The sequence below is a fragment of the Pristis pectinata genome, chromosome 23 (assembly GCF_009764475.1).
Source record: "Pristis pectinata isolate sPriPec2 chromosome 23, sPriPec2.1.pri, whole genome shotgun sequence".
NCBI lineage: Eukaryota > Metazoa > Chordata > Chondrichthyes > Rhinopristiformes > Pristidae > Pristis > Pristis pectinata.
This window is the reverse complement of record NC_067427.1, coordinates 30934165-30957483: the sequence shown is the minus strand read 5'-3', so window position 1 is coordinate 30957483 and position 23319 is coordinate 30934165. Positions and strand designations below refer to the sequence as shown.

The following is a 23319-nucleotide window of genomic DNA, read 5'->3' as shown; positions in this document are numbered from 1 at the left end:
TTTACCCTAGCCATCCTCTTACCCTTCACGTACGTGAAAAAAGCCTTGGGATTTTCCTTAACCCTACTAGCCAACGCCTTTTCATGTCCCCTTCTAGCTCTCCTCAGCCCTTTCTTAAGTTTCTTCCTCGCTACTCTATATTCCTCACAGGCCCTGTCTGAACCTTGCTGCTTATCCCTCATGTATGCTACCTTCTTCTCTCTAACTAGTCATTCCACCTCTCTCGCCACCCACGGTTCCTTCACCCTGCCGTTCCTTCTCTGCCTCACCAGGACATATTTATCCCTAAATTTAACGAATTGTTATCCTCCTTCAGGTAAAAGCCGAAGAAAAGGAGATGGCTTGAAACTAGAGAATGATCCACAAGAGGTAATGTTTGATGTATTTGGAGTTGTAATGGAGTTTGACCTTGACATTGATTGTTATCAACATCTCATTGAGACGCCTTGCTTGTAATGTATTGCAGACATTGTTTCTCCATCTAGTTCCCGTCTACAAGACCTTCCTGTTGTCACATTTTTGCAGTATATAATCACATGGCCATATTTGTAACATGAACTGCCCATGTAAACCTGCAATTTTTCGGCTATTGGTGACACTGAAGTCCACTTCTTCATCACCCAGCTCTTTTGCTCTCATTTGTTCTGTCTCCTTCCCAAACCACAACAAATTTTGTTGTTTACCCATTAGTAATTCCAAGTATTATATAGAAATGGGGATGGACAATGTGACTTTAGAATGGGATTGAATGACCTCAGAATCGCAAGAGATACAAAAAACTGTAGGTGCTGGAATCTAGCAAAAAACAAACTGCTAGAAAACTCAGCGGGTCAGGCAGCATCTGTGGAGAGAAAGAGATGTCGATGTTTCAGGGTGAAACCCTGCATCAGAACTGAAATCACACTTAGTCCTGAATCTTCCTATATATGAATATGTAAGATAGCTGGGTACATTGTAATCTTTCCCACGTGGTTAGAAGTGAAGCCCTCAACTAAGGCAACCTTTTACTGAACAGTGTGCTGTTGCTATGGGAGGTGTTGGTCAGTTCTTCAGTCCCCAGCAAGGAGTGACAGCAGTGATCAGTTGGAGGTTGCTGTATTTAATGTAACCTGCAGTGCAGAAATTACACATAGTAAGTTTTCCTCCCACTTTGTAAATCTTTACTAATATTCTTAAATAAACATGAGTACCTTAATTTACAGCTATTAGTCGCTGATCTCCAGGTGTGCATGCATTTCTAAGATGTCATGTGCATCTATTGCATGCCTGTGCACTTCAGTTCCATTTTGGTAGCAGTTCAGCGAGTTGCAGCAGAACTGAAGCTTAAAAATAATATTTTAGTTGATGACTGCAATGATCCAGGATTGCAAGATGATACAATGACATCCAGTATCATCTGTCTATAAAGCTTCAAGGATGAATAGGTTCTGTGGGTAGGTCTGCAGTTGGTTTGTGTTCACATTAGTTAGCCGTGTTTTCATTTAACAGGTTCTTAAGTGAGACCTGCCTGTATTTTTACAGTGTGGAGATTCCAGTCCTCAAGCACTCTTCCCAATGACTGACACGCTGGAGAAACACTTGAACTGTGTGGTTACTTGGAGTGTTGGGAAATAAACAGCATTCATTATACTTGAGTGCCAGTATAATTCCTGAGTATCGAGCTCACAGAACAGTACACAAGCTGAGGCTGAGTTAAAGCTTACTCAAACCCAGGTCTAGATCAGTAGAAAACAGGGTGAAAGTCCGATGCTTGTGGAGAAGTGATGATCACCCTGCTTTATTCATGTTCAACAGAGGGAACAGCTGTTTATATTTTTCAGACCCCACTTATTGCAGCTAAATACTCAACTCCAGATCCTGTCACTGTGCAAGCAGCTGCACCCACATCAGTAAAGCCATTGCTGCTCCATCTATGCAGTTTCATTATCGAAGGCCTGGCCGAGGTTAATCTGTTTAGCTCCTCGGTCGGCAAGAAATCAGCCATGAGTAATAGTACAAAAAGGCCAGGGCCGGAACTGATACAGTGAATAAGATGAAATGAAATTCCAAGTGAGGCAGAAAAACAAAATACAGAGGCAAATTAGATTAAATGTCAGGAGGTTCTTCATCATTTCAGCCTTTTATTAAACCCTGATGCAATAAAGGTGAACTTATAAAATATTTCTCAACCGATTGGAATTTTTTGATCGGACTATATGGATGAGCTAAGATAGATGGCTTTTCTAGTCATCTCCCACTATCTATTCTCATGGGGAGGGATTTCGCAGTTATACACTTGCCTATTCTGATCTAAAGCACCTCCTTCTGAGGATCTTTGCTGCACCCCCTACAAGGCCAGTAAGTTCTCCCACTGCCACAGGGGCCCAGCGAGCAGAGGCACTGCCTCACTGCTCCAGCGACCTGGGTTCAAACCTGATCTCCAGTGCTGTCTGTGTGGAGTTTGCACGTTCTCCTTATGACCACGTGAGTTTCTTCCACGTGCTCTGGTTTCCAATGACGTGGGTTGGTAGGTTAATTGGCCGCTGTAAACTACCCCTGGTCTGTAAGTTGGTGGTAGAACCTTGGGAGTGAAGGGGAAGAGGGGTGGCAAAGGTGAGGGTAAATAGATGCTTGATGGCTGGCACAGACTCAGTGGGCCAAAGGGCCTTTTTCTGTGTTGTATATCTCTCTGTTTCTGGTTCTCTGAGATACAGTGCCCAGCACTGCTCTCAGTACTCTGAAGAAGTGTCTGACCAGATACAGGTTTACTTTGTGTTTGGGATCCAAGTTTGTCACTTTGTGCTGCTACAAGTGGTTGCTTTTAGTGAGAAGCAATAATCCTCCCTGTTGTGTTCTTTTGGTAGTCTGATGCAGAGATAGCTCTGGATGCAGAATTCCTCGATGTCTACAAGAACTGTAATGGTGTTATAATGATGTTTGACATCACCAAGCAATGGTAAGACTATTTTCAGTGTTTTACACCAGGTCCCCATTGTATGTGATTCTGTGAATGTAGAACTCTCTGCAACCCCACTAACTTTAGGTACTTAAACTAAAGTTGCAGCTTGAAAACGTGACTGGTGAAAAGGGAATTGACTCCGCTGAGCCACCTTCTACTTATTCTCCTGTGGGATGTGGCTAACCAAGTCCATCCTAATTTCCCTTGGTGACGGGTTGCCCTTCGAGCTGCTGTGGGAAAGGTCATCCTGCAACCCTGTGGCAGGGTCTTAGTGGTGAAGTTGAAGTGGGGGTGTATTTCCATCACTGGATAGCATGTGAGTGAGAAGAGCAGGTGTAGATGGTGGTGTTCCCATACACCTGCTGCCTGTGTCCTCGGTGGTTGAGGTTGCCTGTTATAGGGAGATTCTGTTGAAGCTATGGCGGGTTCCTGTGGTACATCTCGTTCACAACTGCAGCCACGGTCCCCCATTGGTCGAGGATGTTGATGATCAGGGGTGTGGATGTTGCCCTTCAGGCAGGTGGTCTTGGCTGAAATGGTCTCAAGCTTCTTGAATGAAAATATAAGAAAGTAAACATTTGGCCCCTTGAATCTGCCCTGGTCAATATGATGCTGATCTGCCCAGGTCTCATCTCCTCTGCCCTGGTCAATGTGATGCTGATCTGCCCAGGTCTCATCTCCTCTGCCCTGGTCAATGTGATGCTGATCTGCCCAGGTCTCATCTCCTCTGCCCTGGTCAATGTGATGCTGATCTGCCCAGGTCTCATCTCCTCTGCCCTGGTCAATGTGATGCTGATCTGCCCAGGTCTCATCTCCTCTTCTGTGCAGGTTCCCATAACCCTCAGTTCTCATCTTGCAAATAATTATCTTCTTCCTCTTTAAATACCCCCAGTGATCCAGCCCCCACGACCCTCTTAGGTAGAGAGTTCCAGGGATTTCCCCACCCTCTGTGATTAGTTCTGACACACATCAGTTTTAAATGATCGCCCCTAATCTTGTAACTGTGTCCCCTCATTTGAGATTCCCCCACCAGTGGAAGCATCTTGACATCTGTTATACCCTTAAGGATCTTACCAGCTTCAATAGGATCACCCCTCATAAAGAAGATGGTTGTGATTATTCGAGGTCCATTATCCCAGGGCGTCACTCTGAAGGATCATCAGGCATTTCACCATCACCTTCTCAAAGATGACCAGTGATGGGGGGTATATTTTGGCATTGTTTGTGACGCTTGCATCCCAAAATTAAATAAAACAAAAAGTGAAGAGATAATACTGTGACTTGTGTATTGTAAATGGTGGAAAGTGTTTTGGGAGTCGGAAGGTAACTGTGGCCACAGAACATTCAGCCTTCAATCACTTTTGGCAACTGTTACTTTGTGGCTGGTCTCTCTGGTGATCTCTGGATGTTAATGCTGGGGATTTGATGATGGTAAAGATGCTTAATGTTTAGGTGGGATAGATAGATAGATTCTTGCTTGTTGGAGATGGTCACTATTTTGCATTTAGTGAATGGTACTGCAACAGGTATTATATCAAACTATAAGGAAGCTAATTGCAGATTTAAACAATGGGACAAAACACAGCTCCCCTACTCTACATGTGGGAGTCTCATTGGGGGGAGGCCTATCTCTGGTCCTCCCAAAGGTTCAGGACCTCCTGCACCCTATGTAAAGGAATGAAGTATTCCTTGACCCTCCACAAGAGATCAAGGCTTCCCTTTATCCTTCTCCAAGAGGGTTAAGGCCCCTACCTGTGCCACCCTCCTCTCTACATCCCTTCCAGGTGGGCTAGGACGCTCTCTGACTTCCAACTGTGGCCTTTGCGGAGATGGAGAGTGAGTCAGGTTATTCTGCTCTCTCCCTGCCTCCCAAATTCCCCCTTGGGTGTGTAGCTTCCCAGGTGTATGGTGATGACTGGTAGCCCCTCATCTGGATGCCCCTCGGCTGTGTTTTTCCTGCTCCATTCTTGCCTCGGCAGAACCTTGGTGGCTGCTTTTGTTTTGAAGAGGTCATTTTCTTGGGGCGGTTTGTAAGATGGTGATCAGTGCCATCTCCAATAGAATTAACATCCAATGTCATTCATCTTGAAGATATTTTCGAGGTTTGCTCTGAGTTACTAGTCTGGCACTGTATCCACTACACTGAACGTCTATAGGGAGGTGAAATTATGTGCTCAGAAGCACAAGCAATATATTTATTAATTCCTTCTCTCTTTCTGCAGGACCTTCAGTTATATCATGAAGGAACTTCCCAAAGTGCCTGACCATATTCCAGTCTGTGTCCTTGGGAACCACCGTGATATGGGAGAGCACCGGGTCATCCTCCCTGATGACGTCAAGGAGTTCATTCAGAGTATCAACAGGTATAGCAAATTACAGCAGCAGCATTTCCAACTCAGAAGGCTTGGGCTCCTTTCAGGTTGGTTGATGATCAGGAAGCAAGATGGGTGTTCTCAGATTGTGGAGAAAGTCAGAGGATTGCCTTTTGTTTTATTCTCTCTTTCTCAAAATCCTCCTTGTGCTCTTTATTCTGCAAGGCTATGGGGTGAGGGTGGGCCAATGGGATTAGTTGTGCATTGATGAATGGTAGCATGGCCACCAGGACAGTAGGATTAGTGGGTGATTGTTCCAGTGCTATGGAGAGGGAGTGGGACAGAGGGTAGATTTAGTTTTGCAGGGAGAAGGGAGTACTGAGATTGTTTAGATTGGTTTGTTGTCATATACACAAGGATCCGATGAAGTTCCTTGTTTTAAAAACAATAAATACAAGGACGAGCACAAAACAGCAGAATGGTGCAAAGATTGTAGTGCAGTCTGAATTGGTGCAAAAAGAAATGCCAAAGTGACAATGGAATAATGAGGTAGAATTAAGAGTCGGAGAACATGGCAGCACCACGGGGAAGGGGATGTGAAAGTGGTGATTAGTTCAGAAGTCTGATAGCAGTGAGGAAGGACTTTGGGATTGATCTGATTCTGTGGAGAGAGCAAGCCAGTGGGATTAGTTTCAGGATGCAGCAAGGCTCTGGGGGCACAGTTTGGGGCTGATCCAGGTCTACATGAATTGAGAGTGCAAGTACTAATTTAGATTGAAGTCGAGCTTTGGGCAGAGATGAGGAATGGAATTAGTTTGGGACCGATGCAAGGATAAAGGGAGAGAGCAAAGTGATGGAATTAGTTGCAATTGGTCGAGGTCTGTGGTGAAACAGTGTGAGTAGTGGAGTTTGCATTAGATTGCTCCAGGGCTGTGATAGGTCAGGCACGGTAATTGACATGGTAACTGAAACAACTGGGAGAGTGCGGACTCAGGGATTGTTCTTGAATTGATACAAAGCTACAGGAAGAAAGTTGGAAATAGGTTTGTTTTGCTTTGAATAATTATAGTACAGTTAGTTACAGCATCTAAAGCAAAACCAGGAGAGGTGTGCAAGTTGATAATTCTACTTCCACAATGTCTGGGTGCACACAATTTGCATTATGTAGTTGAATTATATGACATTATGGCATGTAGGAGATATTGTAAGATGACCTTTAGAAGAGTTTAATTAACTGTGGGCACTTTTCAATATTAAAGGTGCAATGTAAGTGCAATTTGTTCAATACTCTTGCCAGCATGTTCCAGATTCTAGCCATCTTCTGGGTGAAGTCCTTTCTCAGATGCTCTCTAAACCTCCTACCCCTTGTCCTAAACTTGTGCCCTCAAGTTCTACATACCTCTACTCTGGGGAACAGTTTCCCACTATCTACTATGTCCATGCCCCCCTCAGCTTCTTCCACTCAAAGGAAAACAAACCCAGCCTCTCCAGTCTCTCCTCATAACTGAAATACTCATTCCCAGGCAACATCCTGCAGATGTTGGAATCTAGAACAAAAACACAGTCTCGACCTGCATTTCATAGTTGTTACATGTTCATTTGTTTGTTTTCTCTCTTTCTATGTAACCTCATTAATTAATCAACCAGATGACTTCATCAACAGCTTACCCCCATGGCAACCCTGGCTACACCCCATCAGAGGCATTTACCCTTTCTATCCCTCTCCTACTTCTGTTGCCTGACCTGTTGAATATTTCCAGCATTTTCTGTTTTTATTTCAGATTTGTGGCATTTTCAGTTTTTTTTAATCAATATGATTGACCTAACCTTAATGCTAACTCTAATGAGCCATGTCACAGAAGTGCAAGTCAAGTTTCACGGCAGTAGCTGCGGCAGTAAACCAGATGTGTGCAGAACAGAGACCAAGAATGGTTGGTGCTATCAAGATTAGTGCTAAAAAGAAAAAAGGACATTTGTGCCTGAAGAATTCTTCATTGAAAGATTGTGGACCAATGTGGTATTCCAGTTAGGTGAAGTGCTGATGCCTGAAGACAGATCTGATGAAGTGAATGTATGACTTGGAAGTCAGACATGTCATGAGGATTTCTGGATTGATCCACAAATGATGAATTCTTTAGGCACAGACTTCTTGTTTTCCCTTTGAAAGAAACCTTGATGGTACAAACCATAGCCCTTTATCCATTTAACTTCTTGCTTTCTGTTCTGAGCCCACCAGGTTTACAGCTACAGCTACTTTTCCATGAAGCCAGAATTAATAGTGGAATTGTCAGATGATCTTATCATATCACTCAACAAGTGCATTTCTGGTACTGTGAAGGCTGAATGGGGTAAGGCAGAGTTCTGGCGAGTGCAGTTATTGTGAGAAGTAGAATGGTACGTCTCAGTGGCAGCAGGGAAGTTCTCCCTGTTGAACCCAGCCTTTATCCCCAGCCAACACCTAAATGTTGGCTGTAATGTTTGCTAAGGTACTCGCTGCCAGTTCCTGCTTAAACCCTTGTTGTCCAGTGTGGGTTTTCCCCTTCGAACTTCCACAAGGGAGCTGATGGGAGAGGCCGTGAGCAAAATGGCCACACCAAAATGGTTTGAAAACTAGGCTGTCAAAGTCCTTGAATGTTTGTGATTGTGTCTGATGTTTTCAAGCATTCAAGAGCTATTGTATTTAAAAATGATGTTAAATATTTTCAAAAGCAACAAAATCAAAACATTAAAGAATTAAAAATCATTTCAAATTTATTAATTTAATACATTTAAATTAACTCAATTAAAAATGAGCCATTTACGTTTTCCTTGCCCTTCTCCCTTGCAGTTGTTCCTCTTTATTCAAAGAATGGGCTGACTGTTCCTGTGCTCGACAGATTGCCCAGCGTAAGTGCTGGCAAATCCATGGAAGTTCTCACTCCAACTTTGGAGCACAGTTGGGAAATCCTCTGCACTCAGCTGTGTGAAAGTTTAGGACTTCTGCGTTTGTGCACACTTCTGTGGAGTCCAGAACTTGTGCACAGCTTTGGAGCTACAAACCACAGTTCCATGTGGAATTTCCAGCTTCCTGGTGGAAATTCTGGGCAAGTACGTGGTCATTATCATATTGTTGTTTACGGGAGCTTGCTGTATGCCATGTTTCCCACAGCTCAGCCGTGACTACACTTCAAATAGCTGTGCGGTAGCTGTAAAGCATTTTGGGTGTCCTGAGGTTGTGAGTGGAGCTGCAGACATAAAGCATTAGAGCTGACTCCTGACATTGCACAATGTCCTTCCTTTCCCAATCATAATATGTTAGACACAGTTCTGCAAGTGCATGGTAGTTCAGTTGGTGTTTGTAGGATGTGACAAGTGATTTTTGTTCGGGGTGGATCAGAGCTCCGTCTTTTTCTCCCTCTGTATTTATGCCAATGTACCAATAGCTGATGCATCAAAACAGTTAATGCCAGGCAGAGAGCTTTGCCCAGACACTTCACACACTGCTTCCCCTGTGGTTTCCTGTGCTGCCAACTCTGAAGCCTTGAGCCAGAAGTTTGAAAAGCAAAATTAACCTCTGGAGGCTGAGAAGTTGTCAGTGTTGGGTTAGGCTGTGGGAATGCTGAGTTGCCTGCCTGCTGCTCAGTACGTTGTTACACCGCATCTCTCTGCTCCTGGCAACCACCAGGCTCAGACTTGTGAGCCCGGCTTGTCTGTGGGCTTTTACTGGACAAAGGAAATATTTACACTCCTCTCCCAGGCCGAGAAACTGCATTACAGAATAAGCATCACCGTCTGCTATGGAGATGTGGTGATCTGTTAGAGTGGTGAGAGAGTAGTGCAATGTTCCTTCTGCATATTTTGCAGTACTATTGTGAACTGCTTTCAATTCCCAGAAGTACTCTTGTCACAGTCTATTTTTGGAAACAGTTTAAATGTCAGATTAATCCCACAAATAACCCCGATGTACACAACAACTCTGTTGCTGTTGCAGTTTTAACCCTTGGATGCATGTCCTGCTGACCGAGTGTGGCCAGCAAATGTCATTGTTGGGAAAGGGGTTGACTTGCATCTGGTTCATGGAGTTAGCTGGCAGAGAGGACAGCTGGTGGTATTCTCTCCACTTTAAATCTTTATTTATACAGCACGGTAACAGGCCCTTCCGGCCCAACGAGCCTGCACCACGCAATTACACCCATGTTGACCTACTGACCCACTTTGGAATGTGGGAGGAAACTGGAGCATCTGGAGGAAACCCACGCAGTCACAGGGAAAACATACAAACTCCTTACAGACAGTGGCTGGAATTGCTGGTGTTTTTGTAGATCCTGCTCTCTTCCCTTTTCCCCTGAACTCCTTGACTGTTTGCATGTTCACCCGGGACAAGGACTATCAAGGGGGTCCATCTTTGCTCAACGTAAGATCCACCTTCCACCCATTGGAGAACAGCATTGCTGACCTCAACATTTTGCCACTGTGTCCAAGTGTGTGTTTGGAGCCGGTTCATCCCCTCTGTCATGCTGCTGCTCCAGTGTAATGATGCTCTGTGTTGTCACCCTGGCATAAAGCCAGGGTGATAATAAGGAGCATCATTTCACCGATGGAGCGGTGCAACTTTCCCATAAGGATTGTTTAAATAAAAAGTGTTAAAGCTGTGACAGGCAGTGAGTAATCAGTAGATGAATTCTGTGTTTGTTCAGTGTTTTGAGGCGGTTATTATTAGTTGGAGCCTCTAAGAAGATAGTAACTTGAAGCTGCACTTCAGGATTTGCACCCATTATCTCGGCTGACATCCATGAATATTAATTGCTGATTAAAGTTGCTGTCATTCAAATGCAGCAATAGACTAAGGATCTGCCTTGGGGTGTAAAATATAACGCTATTAGGTGAAGGGCAGGAGTTCTCTTGGCTTCCTGGCCAAAGCCTAGCCTTCAAGTATCACGAGAGAATGAGCAGACTAGTGCAGGGAGAAGTGAGAGGTAACTCAGTGCCTTGTTTGATGGGGAAAATGCAAATCTGATGGAAAGAAAGACTTGCATTTCAAGAGCACCTTTAAGAACCTCAGGATCCGCCAAAGCTCCTTACAGCCAAGGAAGTACTTTTTGACTTATAGTCACTGTTGTGATAAAGGAAATTAAGGAGAAAATTCTCTACCCAGGGTGTGATAACACTATAGAACTTGCTATAGCATGTAGGTAGTTATGGCAAATAGCATAAAGGGATGCAAGGAGAAACTGGATAATAATATGAGGGAGAACGAATGGAATATATTTGCTAATAATGTGGAAGCAAGCTCATGTAGAGTATCAACCACGGGGTGGATGAGTTGGACTGACTCCTGATTCTCTGCTCTATCATTCTGTGTAATTTTATGTAACTGATAGTACTAGCTGTCGTGTCACTGAGAATCCCACTCACCAATCTGATCAGTTTTTATTTCCAACTAATGTTGCTTTCTCTTTGACCATTAGGTTACCGAGATCATCATATATTCGATATGCAGAATCTTCAATGAGGAACGGTTTTGGGTTGAAGTACTTGCATAAGTTTTTCAATATTCCCTTCCTTCAATTGCAGGTGAGTTACTTGGATCATGCTTCGAATTTTCTGTTACAATTGCAGTGTAATGCTGTCTGTATTGTGATGCTACCTGTATTGTACACATCTCTTAATTATTTAAAAAAAACATAATTAAAGGCAATAAAATCCCATACCTTTGAAACATTTTGGCTCTTTAAGTACCCTCCATCCATTCTTCTGAGTTGGTGGAAAATGGACAGTTTGTGGCAGGGCAGGACATTTCATCCTTACTGCTGAGTTAGGCAGGGTGGTAACAGGTAAGGCAATGGGTGGTCCCAGGAAGAGAGACAAGAAACTAGGAAGAGAATTTTTTTTTAATGCAAGTTAATTCTACTTGATACATTGTTTGGAAAGTGACGGAAGTTCAATATTAAAATGAAGGTGTTATTAGAAAATGTACTGTATTTGATAATCAATTAAAAATTCAGAAAAATCTAAGGTCTGGGAACTATCTTTGATTTTATGGGCTCCTTCATTGCACAGTAGTGTTCAAGGTGCAGTCATTTGTCACATCCACTTCGGTGTTCTGAGTTTCAATAAGTTGCAAGTCAAGCAACAGCAACAACTTGCAGTTATATTGCAGAAATCAAAAAGAAAACTTCAGATGCTTGAAATCTGAAATAAAAACAAAGTACAGAAATACACAACAGGTCAGGTCACATCTATGGGAAGTGGAACAAAGCTAATGTTTGGGGTTGAAGACCCTTCATCAGAATTGGGAAAGAGACACAGGAAGCTCATTAAGCTGCAGGGATGGCGGTGGAGGGGGGGAGTTTCCCTGATCTGGTGAAATCAGTGTGACCATGGGGATAAACTGTAAACAAGGTTGTCTGGTCAGTTAGTGAATGGGAGCAGTTAGAGAGTGAGAACATAAATAAAAGAACAGACAAAAGAATAAAAAAAAGGCTGGAAGAACTTGGTGGGTCAGGCAGCATCTGTGGAGGCAAAAGGTGTAAGTCGACATATCAGGTTGAGATGCTGCATCAGGACTGAGAGGGATGAGGAAAGATTGCTAGTATGTAGCAGTACGAGTGAGGGGTGGGACAGAGGCTGGTAGGTGATGGGTGGAACCTGATGAGGTGGGGGAGGGGATGGGAAAGGTGAACAAATGGAGAAGAAACCTGGGTGGGCAGGTGAGTGTGTGTGGCAGGAGAACACAGGCCATGGGAATCAGAGTCAGATTTATTATCACTGACGTATGCCGTGACATTTGTTGTTTTGCGGTGGCAGTGCAGTGAAAAGACAAAAATCTATAAATTACAAAAATAAATAAATATTGCAAAAAAAGGAATAACGAGGTAGTGTTAATTCAGAAATCTGATGGTGGAGGGGAAGAAGCTGTTCCTGCACCGATGAGTGTGGGTCTTCAGGCTCCTGTACCACCAGCTCAATGGTAGTAACGAGAAGAGAGCATGTCCTGGGTGGTGAGGGTCCTTAGTGATTGATGCCACCTTCTCGAGGCACCACCTCTTGAAGGTATCCTCGGTGGGGAGGGTTGTGCTCTTGATAGAGTTGGCTGAGTCTACAACCCTCTGCAGCCTCTTGCAATCCTGTGCATTGGAGCCTCCATACTAGTCAGAATGCTCTCCACGGTACATCTATAGAAATTTGTAAGAGACTTTGGTGACATACCAAATCTCCTCAAACTCCTAATGAAGTAGAGCTGCTGGTGTGCATTCTTTGTGATTGCATCAATGTATCGGGTGCAGGATAGATCCTCTGAGATGTTGACGCCCAGGAACTTGAAGCTGCTCACCCTTTCCACTGCTGACAATGAGGACTGGCGTATTTTCTCCTGATTTCCCCTTCCTGAAGTCCATCAATCAGTTCCTTGGTCTTGCTGATGTTAAGTGTGAGGTGGTGGTTGTTGCGACACCACTCAACCAGCTGATCTGCAGTATCTCACTCCTGTAACCATGCTCATTGCCATCCAATCAGTGGGTGACCTGAAGTTGAAAAATTCAGCCTTCATACCAGCTTCATAGGCAAAAGAATGTCAGTTGCAAAATGCAGAGCAGGAAGACGTGTCCAGCCACTTGGACGAGGGAACAAAACAGAGTGATGGGGTGAGTGTAGGAAGAACTGGGTAGATCAGGAGGAGAGAAAAAGGACAGAGGGGGAGCAGTTTACTGGAAGCTGGAGAATTCAGTGTCACTGCAGGTGATATATGTCCTTGTACTCGTTGCCCTTGTCCTTAGAGACCACAGGTTTGGCAGGTGCCATTGAAGTAGCCTGAACTAGTAACTGCAGTCTCATGTTGAGGAGGAGGTTGTGTTGGATGTCTTATAAAGCATTAAGGTGGATACAACCCCAGGGCCTGATGGGATCTACCCGGGATACTGAGGGAAGCAAGGCAGGAGATTGCTGGAGCCTTGACAAAGATCTTTGTATTCTCTTTCGTCATGGGTGAGGTGCCAGAAGACTGAAAAATAGCCAATGTTGTTCCTTTGTTTGAGAGAGGCAACAGAGGCAAACCAGGAAATTATAGACTGATGAGCCTTGCCTCAGTGGTAGGGAAATTACTGGAGACGATTCTTTGGCACAGGATTTACTTGCGTTTGGAAAAACATGAACTTATTACAGATAGTTAGCATGGCTTTGTGCAGGGGAGGTCCTATCTCACAATTGGATTGTTTTTGAAGAAATGACAAAGGTGATTGAGTGTTGAGCAGTGGATGTTGTCTACATGGACTTTAGTGCAGCATTTGACGAGGTCCCTCATGGTAGGCTGGTCCAGAAGATTAAGTCACTTGGGATCCACAGTGAGTTGGTAAATTGGATCCAAAATTGTCGGGGGCATAAAAGACAAGTGGGTAATGATGTTTTTCTGACTGGGGATCTGTGAACAGCGGTGTTCTGCAAGGAGCAGTGCTGGGACCTCTGTTTGTGTGCAGTAAAGTATAAAGTAAATGGTAAGAACCTTGGAGCTTTGATGTAGAGGAACCTTTGGGTGTATGTCCATGGATTCCTGAAAGTGGCGACAATGTATAAGGCTGATAAAGAAGGTATAGGCATGCTTGCCTTCATTTGTAGGGGCGTTGAGTATAAAAGTTGGCAAGTCATATTGCAGCTGGTTTGGCCAAATTGGAGTATTTTGTGCAATTCTGGTCACCACACTACAGGAAGGATGTGGAGGCTTTGGAGAGGGTGCAGCAGAGGTTGACCAGGAAGTTGCCTGGATTGGAGTGTATTAGCTATAAGAAGAGGCTGGACAAATTTGGATTGTTTTCTCTGGAATGTCAGCAGCTGAGGGGTGAGAGGCATAGATAGGGTAGATGGTTAGACTTTCTCCAGTTGGAGGTGGTCATTGATTGCCACATCAGCCCATGTCTGAGTGTTGTCTAGGTTTTGCTACATGCAGGCATGAGCTGCTTTGTTTGCTGAAGAGTTGTGAATAGAATTGAACATTGTACAATCATTAGCAAACATTCCCACGTCTAACCTTGTGATGGAAGGAGAGTCATTAGATAAGATCTTTATTGGTCACATGTACATTGAAACACACAGTGAAATGCATCTTTTACGTAGAGTGTTCTGGGGGCAGCCCGCAAGTGTCGCCACGCTTCCGGCGCCAACATAGCATGCCCACAACTTCCTAACCCATACGCTTTTGGAATGTGGGAGGAAGCCAGAGCACCCTGAGGAAACCCACGCAGACACAGGGAGAACATACAAACTCCTTACAGACAGTGGCCGGAATTGAACCCGGGTTGCTGGTGCTGTATAGCGTTACGCTGTTACACCACTGTTCCTGCCAACAAAGTAGCTGAAGATGGTTTGGGTGTGGGATATTTGCCCTGAGGAAAACCTACTGGGTTATCCCTGGGTTGGGACGATTGATCTTCAACAACCACAACCGCGTTTGTTTGAGGTACAACTCCGACCACTAGAGTGTTTTCCTCTTGACACCCATTGACTTCAGTTTTACTAAGCAGCTTGATGCCACACTTGGTCCAATGCTATAAAATCAAACCAGTCTTACTTGCCTCGTGTCTGGAGTTTAGGCCTTTGGTTCATATCTGGACCGAGGCGGTGATGAAATCTGCTGCTGAGTCGTCCCCGTGAAACTCAAATAGGGCGTCAGTGAGCAGGCTAGTGGAGAGTACGTGCAGCTTGACAGCAGTGTTGATGACACCTTCCATCACTCTGCTGATGAGTGAATGTAGACTGATTGGGCAGCGACTAGATTGAATAAAAGTGCCTGACCTTTTGTGAACAGGACACAGCTAAATAATTTGCCACAAAATATGGTATATGTCAGTGTTGTATCTATGCCGGAAGTAGAGGCACAACTAGTTCTGGAGCATGAGTCTTTAGTACTGCAGCTGGGATGTAGTTAGAATTAGATGTCAGACAAACAATTAGATAAATTGGAGACTGGAGGAGATAAGCAAGGTGCTGATGTAATGGAGCTGGATTACCACATCTTGAACTGATCATGTGATCAAGGCATTTCTGCATTTGGAACCTGATACAATCCCTTGGTTCACTAAGTTTATGTAATTGTGCATGGTCGGTTTGAAAATATGTAATCAGGCAACTGTTGGTTTGATAGCTGAAGGAAATTAATTGTACCGCATGTAGTGAAACTTCTTTTAAAATTGTGATTTTGACAACAAACCTTTTCGGGAGTTCACCACACACTCGTGGCTCACTCATGAGGTGGATCTATTGCAGGGCATCAGGGCTAAGCCAGTGTTCTGTCCCACCTTCCACCGACACAGTTTCTAACGGGTTCTGCATTGGAACTAGATCCAGGAATCTGGGCTGATTTCCTTTTGCTATTCATTGTCTATGCAAATATCATCTGGGTCACGGGTCCAAGAGTTAAAATGTTGAACATTTGCTAATGGAAGGTTTGACTTTTAGTTTAAGGCCACCAGTAAAAGCACTGAGTTCATTTTAATTTTGGACGAGAGTAGTATCACATGTCATTGGTATTGTGTATAATGTTCCACAGTTCTGATTAAACACTGCTGCAGATCATTGTGATCTGGGCGATAGTAATTCCTGTCCATGGCTAATAACAGCCCTGCCTTTGTGTTCACTGCCTCAGTAAGCCAAAAACAGCAGTTCTGTTTGTGAAAGGAAATTGCCTTTTTAAAGTTAAGGGCTGTCTTGTCAATGAATGAAGGAGCATGCATAGTGGATTCCTAAATTAATGCCTCCTGTTTTTTTTCCCTATATAAATAACCTCCGTTCTCTCTGGCATTTAAACTGAAGAATTGGCCAAGATACACACACAAAGTCATCCAATGGCAACACATAAATACGTAATAATATCCCATTTAACCATGTCCTTGTGTAATGTACACAGTGAAACATTTCATGGAGGTGTCGTTTGCATTGTATGACAAATCATTACCTGAAGGCATTAAGAAGAAAGAACGCTCAATGTACTGAAAGAGGTATTGTGCAGCTTGGCTGGACAACTTCCATAAATGGGAAATAACGTGCAAGCCGCACAATGACTGGGCAGTGTCTGTCTTCATCAAGAGAAGGTCCAGTTGCTTCCCATTGAGGTTCACCGGTACTGTTATTGCTGAACCTCCCACCTCCCCACCCCAACCATTAATTTCCAGGTGTCACCATTAGTTATGAAAATATTATGAGCACATAAATGGTGCCCTATGCTGAGTGACTCAACTCCTGATACCCCAAAGGCTTTTCACCATCCATAAGGCATGTCAGGATTGTGATGGAATTCTCTGCACTTGCCTGGGATAAGTGCAGCTCCAGCAATACTCAGGAACCTCATTGTAATCTAAGACTAAGCACTCCACTTACTTGGCATCCTTTTTAGTCATTGAATCAGAGAGAGATACAGCACGGAAACAGGCCCTTTGGCCCATCAAGTCCGTGCCAACCATCAACCACCTATTTACACTGATGCTGCCTTTTTATTCTCTGCACATTCTCATCAGCTCCCCCCAGATTCTACCACTCTTTACACACTGGGGGAGATTTTACAGCAGCCAATTAGTCTACCAACCCACGTCTTTGAGATATGGGAAGAAGCTGGAGCACCCTGAGGAAACTTGTATGGTCACGGGAAGAATGTACAAACTCCACATGGATAGCACCCAAAGTCAGGATTGAAGCCGGATCTCTGGCGCTGTGAAGCACTGGATCTACTAACCGCCACATTTTCTATCACCACTGCAACTTGGCTGTAGTGTTTACCACCTACGTCACGCACTGCAGCAAGCCACTTCTATCACAAGGCTTCTTTAATAGTGCCTCCCAAATTCTAGATCTCTTGTGCTTAGGAGAAGGGCAATAGGCACATGATAACAGCCTCCCCTCTGAGTTGTACACCATCCTGTTTGGGGAGATATTTCAGTGTTCTTTCCTTATCACTGGGTCAGAATTTGGAACTTCCTACTTATTTTGTGTACCTTAATCACATCGGCTTCGGTGAATAATATGGTAATTGGTTTATTATTGTCACATGTACCAAGGTACAACAGAAAACTTTGTTTTGCGTGCCATCCATACAGCTCATTTCATCACATCAGTACATTGAGGTAGTACAAGGGAAAACAACAGAATGCAGAATAAAATGTTACAAGTTAGAAACAGTGCAGTGCAGGCAGACAATAAGTTGCAAGACCATGATGAGATAGATTGTGAGGTCAAGAGTCCATCTTATTGTACAAGCGGTCCGTTCAATAGTCTTATAACAGCAGGATAGAAGCTGTCCTTGAGCCTGGTGGTACATCTTTCAGGCTTTTGTATCTTCTGCCCAGTGGGGGGGGGGGGAGAAGAGAGAATGTCCGGGGTAGTGGGGTCTTTGATTGTATTGGCTGCTTTACCAAGGCAGCAAGAAATGTAGACAGAGACCATGGAGGGGAGGCTAGTTTTCGTGATGTGCTGAGCTGTGTCCACAACCCTCTGCAGTCTCAGGCAGAGCTGTTGCCACACCAAATTGTGATGTATCTAGATTGGATGCTTTCAAGTAGTGGTTCGAGAGAATGGGTCATCACCATATTTCAAAGGGCAAATGAGACTGGGCGATAAGTGCTTTCCTTCTAGCCATTGCCATATCCCATGCATGACATAGAAAAAAGAAATTGGTAAGAACATAATCAAGTTGTAATGTGAGAATTTAGTGTAGGGAATAAAGAAATGGCAGAAAAATTAGGCAATATACTTTGTGACTGTCTTCACAGAGGAAGAATCAAAAAAACCTGCTGGAAGTAGTGAAGAGCCAAAGGTCATGAGAATGAGGAACAAGTACACAAAAATGTAAGAAAAAGGAGCAGAAGACCCTTGAGCCTGCTCCACCATTCACTGAGATCATGGCTGATCCAGTGTTGGCCTCAACATCACTTTCCTGCTGTGTTCCTTAGCCCCCCCTTTTAGTTCAAATGTGTATCAGTCTGTGCCTTGAATATATTTAGTGACTTTTCCTCCACAGCTCTCTGGGGCAGAGGATACCAAAGATTCGCGATCGTGCAAGAGAAGATATTCCTCCTCATCTCCATCTTAAATGGGTGACCCCTTATTCAGATTAGGTCCCATAGTTCTAGATACCCCACAAGGGGAAACACCCTCTCGACACCTACCCTGTCAGTCACCCTCAGAATCTGTTGTCTCAGTAAGACCACCTTTCTTTCTTTTAAACTCCAATGAGTTATAGGTCCAACCTGCTCACCTTCTCTCATCCCTGGAATCAACCAAGTGAACCTGCTCCAAAACCCTGTGCAGAATGGCAGGTGCAGTCTCACCAGTGCCCTGTAAAGTTGCAACAAAATATTCTTTTATTCCCCATATTTCTTGTAATGAATTCTAATTTTCAAAAAAAAGCAGAATTAGAGAAGCTGGTGAAAGTGAAAGCCAACAAATCCCAAGGACCCAATGATCTATGTCCCAGAGTTTTGAAATTAGAGACTGCAGAAATCATGGATGCCTCAGTTATCAACTCTATAATTCTGGAATGAGTCCTGCAAATTGCAGGGTAGTGAATGTGACTCCACTAGTAAAGAAAGAAAGGAGAAAGAAAATATGGAACAACCAAACCGTTAGGCTGATATCAGAATCTGTTGTGAAGGATGTAATAACAAATAGCTAGAAAAGAATAATAGGATTGAGCAGAGATGGCTTGGATTTATGAATGGAGGTGAACCATGTTTGACTAATCTGTTGGTGTTCTCTGAGGATGTGTCTAGTTGGAATAGCAAGGGGGGAGCCAGTGATTGTGTATTTAGATTTTCAGAAGACTCTCGATAAGATGCCACATGGGAATAGGGGGTAATATACTGGTAATTGGTTCACAGGCAGAAGGAGTGGGAATAAGTGGGTCTTTCACAGGTTGGCAGCTGGGTATTGCAGGGATTGGTACTTGGATCCCAGTTATTCGCAATCTATATCAACAATTCAGCAGAAAGGACCAAATGTCATATTTCAAAGTTTGCTGACAGTACATAACCTGATGTGACGCGAGTGGTATCTCCCTACTCTCGGTGATTTCCTTCCTTTCAGATACTTGTGCAGTGGGGGGATGTTGAAGAGATGGAGGGGTGGAGTGTGGTGGGGGGGGCAGAGGGGTGGAGTGCAGTGTGTCGTGCTGGTAATACATGGCTGGTGGGGAGATAAACCATACATAAGATGTATTGCATGCAAAGGTATAGAGAAAGGATAAACAGGTAGGCAAGCAGGTGCCAGATGGAGAATAATGCAGGGCTTTTTTTGGGGTGGGGGTGAACAAAGTATTGTTGTTCAGAGATTTCGTATGTAAAACAGAGTTAACAAGAAGATGCATCACACAGTTGGGAAGGTAAGTACTGTGTTGGCTTTTGTTGCAAGGAGGATAAAGCTCAGGTGTAGGTCACACTGCAGTTGTATGAAGTGAGACCACACCTGTTTTTGTTCATTAGAGATAGATCTTTATACCTTCACGGTGGTGAAGGGAAGATTTCTGAAGTGATGGCATTCTCCTGCGAGGAATCATTGAGGAGGATGGGTCAACACCAACTGGAGAGAGAACCTCATTGAAACAAAAAATTTCAAGAGAATTGATGAGATAAGAGAATGAAATTCTGTCTCTGTCTCCCATAGTTATACAGCATGGAAACAGACCCATTGACACTAAGTCAGTGCCAAACAACAAGCCACCATTTACACTAATCTCACATTAATGCCGTTTTTTTTATTCTCCCCACAGTCCCATCAACCTCCCCCCCCCCCCCCCGCCAGATTTACAGTCCCTAATTATCCTACTAACCCACATGCCTTTGGGATGTGGGAGGAAACCAGAGGAACCCCATGTAGTCACGGAGAATGTGAAAACTCAACATAGACAGCACCTGAGCTCAGGGTTGAATCCAGGTCTCTGGAACTGAGGCAGCAGTTCTATGAGCTGTGATCTGTGCTGCCCTTAAAATGCTACTTCTGCTAGCTGGAGAGTCTGTGATAAGGCAGGGTAAAGGGTCGGGGACTGATCATTTCAGACTGATATGAGAGGTTTCTTCACTCAAAAGGTTGCACACCTTTTGATATGTCTGCCTCAGAGGACTGCAGATGTGCAGCTGGTAATTATATTAAAGACTGGTAGATTTGGGTAATTATATTAAAGACTGGTAGAATCAAAGGTCCACACACTCGTCTTTCCCTGGAGAAGACGAGAGTGAGGGAGGTGGTGAATGAGTTAGAGCAGTGAAATTGTGTTCATTGAACTGAGGATACAGGGAGGGGAAAGTGTGCAGATGATGGACGATTCAGAGCTTTGTAGAACAGGAGAGAAAAGGTCATGGGAACAGTGACGTAGTGCCAGTGTGATAGAGGTAAGGCTGCAGAGAAGTTGTTCTGAAATCAGAATGTTTGAAAAACTCAGTAGGTCCCGCCGCATCTGCGGAAAGAGAAACGGTTAACATTTCGGGTCTGAGACCCTTTATCAGAACTGAGAAAGAGCTCACCCATTAGTAATATTTTAATTTTTGTATGGGTCTACGATGATGAATTCTGGAGCATCGAATGATAACTTGTGTTGGCTGCAGTGTACAGGTGAGTGGATATCTCGTTTCCCAGACTTTGACTGGGTCTTTTCTTCCTTCAGAGAGAGACGTTGCTGAGGCAGTTGGAGACCAATCAGCTGGATATTGATGCCACACTGGAAGAACTCTCCGTGCAGCTTGAGACCGAGGACCAGAACTATGAGCTGTAGGTATAAGCTCAGCTTTGTTTCTGTTGGCAGGTACTAGATGTGTTCCATTTCTAATTAGCTCTGGGTGTGTTCTGCCATGCAGTTGATTGCTGTGGGATTTTCTTTTCCTCCTCCCGTTAAAATAGGAACTTAGTTGAAGTTATGAAGGGAACATGATGCCACATCTCGAAGAGGGAGTTTGTATTTATAAAATCTTTCATCTTCATAGTGATCCAAGGCAATTATTTCAAGTACTGAGCCTGCAACAAGTTCCCCAAAACATTAAAGAGATAAATAACCAGTTAGGTGGTTGAAGGATAGGTTACAAAGATAGTTGTTGATGTCAGAGGCCAGTGTTAGGGATTTTTCAACTGGAATTGGTATTGGTTTATTATTGTCACATAGTGAGATACAGTGAAAAGCTTTTTGTTTGTGTGCCGTCCAGACAGATCATTCCGTACATAAGTTCATTGAGGTAGCAAAAAGGAAAAACAATGCAGAATATAGTGTTGCAGTTACAGAGAAAGAGCAGTGCAGGTAGACAAATAAAGTGCATGGGCCACAATGAGGTAGATTGGGAGATCAAGAGTTCATCTTTTAGTGTTTAGAGTGTCACTAGGCCTTCAATTCAACACATTATTAAAAATTGGGCACCTTTAACAGTGTAACTTTCCTCCAGTACTGCACAGAGGAGACAGCTGGGATTATGCGTTCAAGATCTGGAGTGAAGCTTGAGCGAACAGTCATTCTGCCTGAAGCAAGCCTGTTAGCACCAGACTAAACTAACACTTGGACATCCAGAGTCTGCCTGTTCTGGCACTGGCCCTTGGGATCTAACTGAATTAGTAAAGCCTGATCTGGATGTGGCTCAGTTAGATTGAAAATAAATAACAAATGTTCACAAAATCAGTCACTTAACTATAGCTTGCTTCAATATTTTCTCATTTCTCACAAGAGAAATTGGGCATAGACCTGCGTGTGCTCCATGTGTTTCATTGGAATCTGATGCCAGGATGTACCATGGCATTGGTCAGCAGTCAGTCCCAGAGTTGACGTGTATCAACCAACAACCCCCCTCACTCTTCCATGACTCGGGTGAATCACCAACACCGCATACTCACTGACACCATGACTGGGGCGCATCAGTCAACACCCCACCCTCTGTATGCAGTTACGTCACCCATTGCCCTATCTGCCCTGTACACATCTGATATTTTCCTGGGATATTCTGTGAGAATGAAATAACACCAGGGTATCCCAGTGGGGGTGGGAAATAATCAAGGGGAATGATCCTGTGGTGTCCGGCGAATCAGGGACAGGCTGGAATGGAGGAGTTTCGAGGCATTATTGCCCACACAAAATGGTGACTGGCAGCCGGTTGTGATGTGTGGGCTTAACACTCTGCAACCCTTGGGCGAGAGCCACAAATAGTTACAGATCAGTTTTCTCCTGTAAGAGAAGACTAGTGTCCCTGATATTGAATCTGTAGTGCCTGGCCTCTTAATTAATTTATTTAAAGCTATTGTAATGTTGGATGAGTGGTTGCGTAAGGGATCGGTTTTCCATTCCCTGCCCACCTTGCAGCAACAGAGACACTCGTTCCAATGTGGGGACACTTGGATTCTCAACACGAGCTGATTGCAGTGTATCCTTGCAGAAGTTCTTAACCGTAGCGTCACTGCCCCATAACTTGTTAATATCATTGTGTAAGGAGCTCAGTGAGGAGACAGGCCTGGATTTTAATTAGGAATTTGGAGTGGCAGTCCTCATCACGTGCTACATTGTAATTCTGCCTCGTCGTCAGTTATGTGATTGACCAGGTGGGTGGAATCATCAGAAATCAGAAGTTTGCTGAAGTCATTGTTTCAGCAAACCGCTCTGATCGTTGAACATTTCTGCAAAGGGAGCAGGCTCGGAACTATGGATTTCTGACTTCCCTGTTCTGTTTGGAATCTTGTTTTGGGAGTAAAATTTTGATCTAATTATCCTTTCTGTTTTGGGAGGCGTCAATAAGTTCCCCCTGAAGTTTGCATGTGTATAAGAGTTCAAGTTAAGAAGCGCATCTGCCTCGTGACCCAATGTGTAACGGAAGCCCAGGTGATGATTGGTGAGTCTGAGGACAGAGATCATAGGCTCACAACAGATGTTCCTGAAGCAGCCCCCTCAGGTTGCTGGAACCTCTGTGGAAGTTGTAGAGTGCTAGAAATCACCCTGTTAAAGCCATTGATACTGGGAATTACTGGCTGAAGACTTTGTCATCTGATTAAGCCAAAATTGGAGAGGTGAAGAGTTGAGGAGGCAGATACAAGTGAAAAGGACATTTAAGAGTAAAAGCATAGTAAGTTTAAAAATGAGATTGAGGATTTTAA

At 44.0% G+C, this 23319-nt stretch overlaps 1 protein-coding gene across 2 annotated transcripts in view; it reads left to right on the top strand.

The window, feature by feature from the left end:
* Positions 1-23319, top strand: part of LOC127582047 (rab-like protein 6) — a 79777-nt gene that overhangs the window by 21326 nt on the left and 35132 nt on the right. For both annotated transcript variants that reach the window (XM_052037004.1, XM_052037003.1), the window contains exons 4-8: positions 317-369; positions 2844-2935; positions 5161-5301; positions 10698-10803; positions 20864-20967. In XM_052037004.1, the coding sequence (XP_051892964.1) occupies positions 317-369; positions 2844-2935; positions 5161-5301; positions 10698-10803; positions 20864-20967 (496 nt within the window). The remainder of the gene's footprint in view (positions 1-316; positions 370-2843; positions 2936-5160; positions 5302-10697; positions 10804-20863; positions 20968-23319) is intronic.